Genomic DNA, 9,811 nt, shown 5'->3' on the forward strand with positions numbered 1-9,811 from the left:
TTATGAAACAAGGATAGATACTATCAGGTCGAACGGTAATTCTGTCACATCTAGCTTTAACCACGTCACACAAACTAAGTCTATAACAGAATGTGTAGCACCATAATCAAATAGTACGATAAGGGAATTACCCGGGATCTCGCGGGTACCGCGGATTAGACCCTCGTCTTCATCAACTTCAGTTCCACTGATGAAGTAGACCCTTCCACCAGCAGTAGGCCTTCTTGCCCCAGCAACATTCGCGGCAACCTCAACTTTAGGAATCCTGCACTCTACGGCAATGTGACCTGGCTTGTTGCAGTTCCAGCACAACAGAGGACCTTCAGTACAGCGATTAGCAAAATGCCCCTTTTTGTTGCACCTAAAGCAAGTCACATCCTCTCGGTTCATCGACGGGGTTCCAAGTGCAAATGCATTTCCGCCCGAGGGATAAAAAGTCCCAGAAGCTGCTCCCTCACCCTGAGAACGGAGGTACGGCTTCTTCTGATAGTGCTTGCCCTGGTCGTCTCTTCCTTGGTTAGTCCTTGTCGGACCTCCACTTCCTTGGTTAGACTTGTTTAGACCTCGGTACTTGCCCCTTGCGTTATCAATGGCCTCGATTCCCTTGGTCTTCTCCACCAGCACTTGGTAGCGGTTCAGCCCTAGCGGTTGCACCGCCCTCTGTAGCTCATAACTCAGCCCATCGATGAAGCGCTCACACATATAGCCTTCATCTATCTGTCCTCGAAAGTAGCGGAAATGTTTCGCCAACGACTCCAACTTAGAAGCATACTCAGCTACGGTCATGCCTCCTTGACGGAGTCTCAGAAATTGGGCCTCCTTAGCGGCTCTAGCACTATTAGGAAAGTACTTGTCCAGAAAAGCCCCACGGAAACACTCCCAGGTGATAGCTTGATTGTCAGCCTCCATCATAGCCCTAGCCCCATGCCACCAATACTCAGCTTCACCAGTCAGCAGATAGGTCGCATAATCCACTTTCATCTCAGCAGTCGTACGCAGAAAGGTGAAGATCTTAGCAGTCTCCCGAAAAGAAGTTGCAACTTGTCCGTGACTAGCAGTATTTCTTCTTCTTCTTCTTCTTCTTCTTCAAGCCCACCCTTAGCTCATGCTATAGCCTGGAAATTGCCTTGAAATAGCATCGTTTTCGTGCTGCAATTTCCAATGTCCGTGACTAGCAGTATTTCTTCTTCTTCTTCTTCTTCTTCTTCTTCTTCTTCTTCTTCTTCTTCTTCTTCTTCTTCTTCTTCTTCTTCTTCTTCTTCTTCTTCCTTTTTTTTTATACTAACATTAACAATAAGAAAACAAAAGCAGTATAAAAAAATTAAACCTAAGAAACCAAAACGAAATAGGAATTAAAACTAAAGAAATAAAATTAAAACTATCACTTGGGTTGTCTTCCAAGAAGCGCAATTTTATAGTCTTTGCTAGACTTCCCTCCATGATTATTGCGAAGGGGACAAATTCAGGGAAGTTTTCCCGCGAGTAATTTCTCAACCATGGTATAGCTTCAACCTTTGTCCATTAACAGTGAAAGACTCCTTAGACTTTGGTTCCTCGATCTCAATAGCACCATGAGGAAAGACTTTCTTAATAGTAAAAGGTCCTGACCATTTGGACCTGAGCTTCCCAGGGAATAATCTCAACCTAGAATTATAGAGCAGAACTTGCTGCCCTGGGACAAACTCTCTTTGGACAATTTTTCTATCATGCCATTTCTTTGTTCGCTCTTTGTAAATACTAGCACTTTGGTAAGCCTGAATTCTAAACTCATCTAATTCATTCAATTGTAAAAGTCTTTTCTCACTAGCATCCTTAGTATCAAAGTTTAGAAATTTCGTAGCCCAATAAGCTTTATGCTCTAACTCTACAGGTAAATGACAAGATTTTCCATAAACAAGTTGGTAAGGGGACATGCCAATAGGAGTTTTAAATGCAGTACGGTAAGCCCATAAAGTATCATCTAATTTCTTGGACCAGTCCTTCCTAGACGTACCTACCACTTTTTCTAAAATACGCTTCAACTCCCTATTAGATATCTCTACCTGTCCACTAGTTTGAGGATGATAGGGGGTAGCTACCTTATGATTAACTCCATATTTCTCTACAAGAGAATCAAAAGCTCTATTGCAAAAATGCGTACCACCATCACTAATAATCGCCCTAGGAATTCCGAACCTTGAAAAAATATTCTTCTTTAAGAAAGCAATCACTACTTTAGCATCATTTGTTGAGAGGGCTGATGCTTCAACCCATTTTGAAACATAATCAACAGCTACTAAAATATACTGACATCCATATGAAGGTGGGAAAGGTCTCATGAAATCAATGCCCCATACGTAAAAAATTTCAACTTCTAAAATATTATTTAGGGGCATCTCATTCTTCCTAGATATGTTACCAGTTCATTGACAGCGATCACATCTCTCAACAAATGAGCGACTATCCTTAAATAGTGAGGGCCAATAAAAACCACTTTGTAGGACTTTCGCAGCTGTCCTTTCACCACTAAAATGACCTCCATAATCAGAACCATGACAATGCCACAATATGTTTTCTACTTCTTCTTCAGGCACACACTTCCTAATCACACCATCTGAACAAAGTTTATATAAAAAAGGTTCATCCCACAAATAAAATTTCACATCATGCAAAAATTTCTTCTTTTGTTGCCAATTCATCTCTTGGGGTAACACACCACCAACCTTATAATTAGCAAAATTTGAATACCATGGCAAAGTAGAAGAAAGGGAAAAGAGTTTCTCATCTGGGAACTCCTCAGAAATAGGAGTTTCGGAAGATTCTTCGCCTTCAATTCTGGATAGATGGTCAGCAACTCCGTTGTCCTTCCCCTTCTTGTCTTTGATCTCCAGATCAAACTCTTGAAGAAGCAAGATCCATCTGATCAACCTGGGCTTGGAATCCTGTTTAGAAAATAAATGCTTCAAAGCAGAATGGTCAGTATGCACAATAACCTTGGATCCTACCACATATGATCTAAACTTCTCACAGGCAAAAACTACAGCTAGTAATTCTTTCTCAGTAGTTGAATAATTTCTCTGTGCTTCATTTAAAACCTTACTAGCATAATAAACCGCATGCAATGTTTTTTCTCTCTTTTGACACAACACAGCTCCTACAGCTATATCACTAGCATCACACATTATCTCAAAAGGTAAAGACCAATCAGGTGCAACTATCACAGGAGCAGTCATAAGTATTTGTTTAATCAAATTAAAAGCACTAACACAATGTTCATCAAACAGGAATGGAGCATCTTTCTCAAGCAAATTTGTCATGGGTTTAGCAATTTGTGAAAAATCTTTAATGAATCGTCTATAGAAACCCGCATGACCTAAAAAACTTCTAACATTTTTCACATTAGAAGGGGGAGGGAGTTTATCAATCACTTCAACTTTTGCTCTATCTACTTCTATCCCCTTTTCAGAGACACGGTGACCAAGAACAATCTCATCTCTAACCATAAAATGGCATTTTTCCCAGTTTAAAACTAAGTTTGTTTCTTGGCATCGTTCCAATACAAGAGTAAGATTATGCAAGCATTCATCAAAAGTAGGACCAAACACAGAAAAATCATCCATAAATATTTCAATACAGTGTTCAATAAGACCAGAGAAAATAGCAAACATACATCGTTGAAAAGTTGCAGGAGCATTGCAAAGCTCAAAGGGCAATCTCCTATAAGCAAACACCCCGTAGGGACAAGTAAAAGCAGTTTTCTCTTGATCTTCAGGTGCAACAACAATTTGATTATATCCAGAATAAGCATCTAGAAAACAATAATATATATGTCCAGCTAACTTTTCAAGCATTTGATCAATAAAGGGAAGAGGGAAGTGATCTTTCCGGGTGGCAGAGTTAAGCCGCCGGTAATCTATACAAACTCTCCATCCCGTAACTTGTCTAGTTGGGATCAATTCGTTGTTCTCATTCGGAACAACAGTGATTCCCCCTTTCTTGGGAACCACTTGAACAGGGCTAACCCATTCACTATCAGAAATCGGGTAGATGATACCCGCATCAAGTAATTTAATTACTTCCTTTCTCACAACTTCTTTCATAGTTGGATTAAGTCCCCTTTGAGGTTGAACCACAGGCTTATATTCATTTTCCATTAAAATTTTATGCATGCAAATTGTGGGGCTTATGCCCTTAATGTCTTCAATGGTCCAACCTAAAGCAGATTTATGTTCTCTCAAAACTCTTAGGAGTTTCTCTTCCTCAAGAAGAGATAAAGACTTGTTTATAATAACTGGTTTTGTTTCACCCTCTTCAAGATAAGCATATTTGAGGGTGGAAGGTAATGGTTTCAATTCAGTTTTCTCTTTCTTAGCAGGAGTTTCATCATCCCTTGTTAATTCTTCTTTCCAAATTCTCCTTTGGTAAGGAAAAGACTCTAATTGGTTAACAACAACACTCACTACTTCATCATTCAATTCTAAGTCGTCTAACTCTAGACCTTCCATTATCACCGCTTCATAAGGATCCTTCATAGATATTCTCATAAATTCCTTACACACAAACTCATCTACTACCTCAACTCTAAACACATCATCTTCTTTGTTTGGGTGTTTCATATTTTTCCACACAGAAAATGTCACTCTCTCATCAGCTACCCTAAGGTCCATGGTTCCCAATTCTACATCTATTAACGCCCTTCCAGTAGCTAGGAATGGTCTACCCAAAATGAGAGGGACCCTAGTGTCTTCTTCCATATCTAACACCACAAAGTCCACAGGAAAAACAAATTTATCAACTCGTACTAGCACATCCTCTACTATTCCATAAGGTGTCTTAAGTGACCTATCAGCTAACTGGAGCGAGATCATAGTAGGGGTGACTTCTCCTATATCTAATCGTTCAAACATGGTCAAATGCATCAAATTAATGCTAGCTCCTAAATCACACAAGGCTCTTCCTACGGCTAGACCTTCTATGTCAACAAATATTGTGAAGCTACCAGGATCTTTCAGTTTAGGAGGGAGCTTCTTTTGTAGAATAGCACTGCATTCCTCAGTTAACATTATAGTTTCACTCTCCTCACTTAGTTTTCTTCTCCTTGACAAAATGTCTTTCATGAATTTAGCATAAGTGGACATTTGCTCCAATGCTTCAGAAAAAGGAATGTTAATTTGAAGCTTCTTAAAAACTTCTAAAAATTTTGAAAATTGTTTTTCCAAATTGTTTTTTACTAAAGCATTGGGGAAATGGATTTTTCCACAACTAGCAGAAATTTTTTTATTTTCTTTATTCTCATTCACTAACCTATCTTCACTCTGTTCTTTTTCCTTACTTATCATTTCAGATTCACTTTTATTTCTAGCCTCACTCTTATTCTCTTCACTATCTTTTTTCTTTTCAATTTCATGCATCACTTTCCCACTTCTTAGAGTAACAACAGAAATATTTTCCTTGGGGTTTGGCACAGTGTTGCTAGGAAACATACCTGGAGGTCTTTCAACGAGTTGTTTTGAGATTTGACCAACCTGGTTCTCCAAATTTTTGATTGAAGCCTCTTGGTTCTTGAAATTATTGCGAGATTCATTGATGAAACTCTTGGTAATTTGAGCTAATTCCCCCATAATATCTTCCAAGTTCTTGTTTCCAGCTCCTTCATCTTGTTGAGGTGGCTGCCTTTGTTCCTGATAATGACCCCGCTGGTTGGAATATTGTCTTGGATCGCCTGATTGAGTTGACTTATTTTTCCCTCCCCAAGAGAAGTTGGGGTGATTCCTCCATCCTGCATTATAAGTATTGGAATATGGATTATTTGGGGGGTTAGTAAGTATTTTTACCTCCTCATCAAATTTTGCATCATCATTGCCCACATGACAGTCATCCAAACGCTTCACTATGACATCCATTTTCTGAGACAACTTCTTATTTGAGGCTAGAACGGCATCATATGTCTCTACTTCTTGAACACTTTTTCTGTTCTGCCTGTCGTTGTTGGAATGCATAGCTCTGGCTGCCAGATTATTAATTATCTCTAAGGCTTCACTAGTGGGCAACACATCAAAAGCTCCACCTGGAGCTGTAGTATCTAATTTGTCTCTGGTATAGTCATTCAATGCAGTATAAAAAATTACTACCTGATCAGTAAGAGAAATATTATGGCTTGGGCATTTCCTTAGAAGCTCATTGAACCGTTCCCATGCCTCATATAAGTTCTCTTGATCCATCTGAAGAAAGGAGTTGATCTCTTGCTTTAACTTCCTCGTGCGGGTTGCTGGAAAAAACTTTGACGTAAATTTCTTGGCTAGGTCATCCCATGATACAATACTGTGTGGAGGTTGATACCTCAACCAAGTTGCAGCAGAATCCCTTAAGGAAAAGGGAAACAACATCAACCTTACTGTGTCTAGAGTGATTCCCTGTTTCTTCAATGGGGTGCATTGCTCTGTGAATGTAGCCATATGAGCATATGAATCTTCGAGTATACTCCCTCCAAATTGGTGTTGGCTCACTAGGTGCATGAAGTGAGTTGGCACTTGGAAATTTTCTGGAACATCAGTAGGTGGAACAATACTTCCCTCAAATTCAAAGCTTATGGCAGGGGTAGTTATCTCTCTAATGGATCTCCTGGCATTCTGTTCTTCTAACTCTCTGTCTCGCTGAATTCTCCGGGCTTCATAATCTGCATCATATCGCCCTTCAAATTCAGCTCGAATCCTCGCCTCAATCTGTTCTGGTGTCTCAGCCATTGTTTTTGCTTGTTTTTGCTTTCTCTGTTGAGCTCGATTCTTCCGAGCAGTCTTCTCGATCTCAGGATCAAAAAGAAGGGAATTACGATCAACGGTACCTCACATACACTAGCAAACAAATGTTAGTAACACCAGCACAATAAAAGCAAAAAACTTGAAATAGGTTCTATTATTCTAGACTAAAGCGCAATCCCCGGCAACGGCGCCAAAAACTTGATAACTCCTAGGCAAGTGTACCTATTTATTAAGTAGTATTAAAATATCGAACTCAAGGATTGCGGTTGTCCAAATCAATTTCACCTATTAAATAACTAAAAAAGAGTAGTAAAAAGGTTTTGGGGGTAAATAATTGTTGTTGAAAACGAACTTAATTGAAAGTTGAAGAATTCAGTGAAAAGCAAGTACGCAGTATTGAAAGCAATCAAAAGGGGAAGTACCTGGGGTAGGATTTCATCAATTTCACTTATGTTCTTAATAGACTAATTAACTCATGAATTATCTAACTTATTTATGGTGCTTGCCTAAGTTTCTACGTGATAATCTCTTAACTACGCAGAACTTCCAATTAAACTGCTAACATTAATCTCTTAGTTCCTAGACGAATTCAATTGGAGAATTAAAACACTTAGTTACTAGCCAACACAATTAGAAGTTACCCTTATCTCTAAGGCGTAGGAGTTCCTAATAAATTCCTCATCGGATCCCTATTTTCTACCGATTTCTCAATCGCATACAAAATAGCAAAGTTAATCTTCATGCATAAAGATTCATAGATAAAAGATGAGAAATTCATAAATAAAAATAGGATTCATGAATCAAAAAGTAAATCAAAACATAAGGTCAAGAGAATCAAACCGAACACCCCAAGTACCTACGGATGTTTAGCCAAGCATGGCTTCCATGATCAAATAAATTATTGAAATAAAAAGAGTTCTTCAAAAAGCTCAAAGTGGTGCTAGGGTTAACTCCAAGGAAAAAAAAAACTCAAGAACGGCTGCTGCTCTCAATACCCAAAAAGTTCCGTTTCATACTCATTGCAATATATCCCTTATATATATTAGCTGCCAATCACGCTGGTTTTTGCATCACGTCTTGATTTTTCCCTTTTTTTAATGTATCACGTGACCTTCTCTCTCTCTGGCTGATAATGCTTTTGTCAACACCTGCGACGTGTCGCGTTACCATTGGACGGAGGTTAAAGGGGCGGATTCCAGTGCTTCTCGCACCACCGTCTTACGGTGGACCCTCAGAAGGATGGAGCCACGTGTTGGAAAGAGAATCCGCAGCCGTCCACTTCAGCACGTGCACTGTAGCTCCGTGGACTATCACCACCGGATCAGAGCCTTTTTTCCTGATTTTCTCTTTTCCTTTTATTCCGAAAATCCTAAATAAAAAATAACAAAATAAATCAAAATAAAATACTAAAAAGATAATAATTCAAAATAAAACATATCCTAAAAATAAAATAACTTAAATCCTAAAAAATCTAAATAAAAACCATAAAAATATATAAAAATACTAAAAACCACATAAAAATAGTAAAATGCGTGAAACAATCATGGAGTGACCTGAAATGACTAAAATATCTTAGATAATATATTAAAATGCATGCAAATAAACTAGGAAAATAACCTTAAATCCCGGGTCACATCACACCCATATACTCAACGACAGCTTGTCCTCAAGCGAAAACTTAAGGTTGCTTGTCCTCAAGCTCAAGAAAATAGTTCAAAGCAAGATGCTAGTATACATATTTTCACAAAGATACATGGGATGAGGTACTCAAAATAGTTCATGGAGAAAATTAAGCTTTAAAAACTGAGTAACCTTTAGTAAGTGCAAACAAGAATTATATAAAATACCAAGATGTGGGGTTTCACATTTTATTCCTAATTCCCCAACCCCATATTGAGAATCCACTAATGATGGCCAACAGTCTTATTTTATTATGAGCACACACATGTTCTTTCCTTTTCAATTTAGCTTTTTTCCCAACCCTTCACAGTTATTACCAACTCAGGGAGAAATTATTTTCTTTTATTTAACAAGGTCAGAATATGATTGGGGGTATGCTCAGTGGTGCAAATACTTCCCATTCCCTTACTCACATCCTTACCCCATTTTTTTTTAGCACTTTAGCTTTACTTTCACATGTGTGCCCCATTTTTAACCTCACAACCAAAAAGAGTGTAGACTCAATATAAAGATTAAAAGGAAAACTATATATTTTATGCATTATCCCCACTAACCTGGAATCTTAATAACCTTGCTGCACTTTCCCAAAACTCACTGAAGTCTCTATCACCTCACTCTCCCTATGTTCCACAAGTTTCACTCACACTCTTGCATCAAACACTTTTTATTATAACTACTAGCATCAAACCCAAAACATATATTAAAAACAACAAGCATTATTCAAGCATAAAAGTGTGAATACAAAGAATCCAAGGCATGTGCATACTAGTGTGTGCAATCGAAATAACTAAATGCTAAATGCATGATCATGAAATTAAATGAGAGATGAGTGGTTCAGTAAAACTCCCTGTACTCAGATTAGGTGCAAACTTGAAAGCACCAGGACATGGTCAGTTGGACCCTCTAACTCAGATTAATTCCTGTAAAATCACTTAATCCTTGCAAAAATGAGCACAGAAATTAAAACACCACAACATAACTCAAATAATTCATGAGAACACTAAGACTCAAAAAAAAAAAAATAGAAACTCAAACTAAAAAGAAAAATCTTTTTTTTTAATTTATAATATTTTTAAAATTTTCTAATTTTTCCTGAAATTTTTATATATATTTTTTCCAGAAAATTGAAGAGAAGGGAAAGAAGAATAAAACGACGTGAATGAGAAAAGGAAATAGAGAAGACGAATACGTGACTAATAAAACAAAAGGGAAAGAGATTGTTTTTAATTTTTTTTTTATAAATGAGATAAGTTTTAGATAAAAACCAAATCTTTTATTATTATAAATGGCTATAGCACCAACCTTTCAAAGGAACCGCGCCAAATTAGTGCTGGAAATTCAAGCCCACCCTTAGCTCATGCTATAGCCTGGAAATTGCCTTGAAATAGCATCGT

At 37.9% G+C, this 9,811-nt stretch overlaps 1 protein-coding gene, 1 non-coding gene and 1 pseudogene across 2 annotated transcripts; 1 reads left to right on the top strand and 2 right to left on the bottom strand.

Moving 5' to 3' along the window:
* Positions 1-390, bottom strand: LOC130736040 (uncharacterized). The gene has a single exon (XM_057587898.1). The coding sequence runs from the start codon at positions 388-390 to the stop codon at positions 1-3; it is 390 nt and encodes a 129-aa protein (XP_057443881.1).
* A 1,100-nt stretch (positions 391-1,490) lies between these two features.
* On the bottom strand, positions 1,491-6,722 carry LOC130736042 (uncharacterized; annotated as a pseudogene).
* Positions 6,127-6,233, top strand: LOC130741593 (small nucleolar RNA R71). Its single transcript, XR_009020483.1, has one exon. It is a non-coding gene; the product is annotated as a small nucleolar RNA R71 (small nucleolar RNA).
* Positions 6,723-9,811: the final 3,089 nt, after the last annotated feature.

The sequence above is a fragment of the Lotus japonicus genome, chromosome 2 (genome assembly GCF_012489685.1).
Source record: "Lotus japonicus ecotype B-129 chromosome 2, LjGifu_v1.2".
Lineage (NCBI taxonomy): Eukaryota > Viridiplantae > Streptophyta > Magnoliopsida > Fabales > Fabaceae > Lotus > Lotus japonicus.

Bases quoted from the DNA above. Each gene is read 5' to 3' on its own strand.
- LOC130736040 (XM_057587898.1), bottom strand. From the start codon at position 390: ATGAACCGAGAGGATGTGACTTGCTTTAGGTGCAACAAAAAGGGGCAT.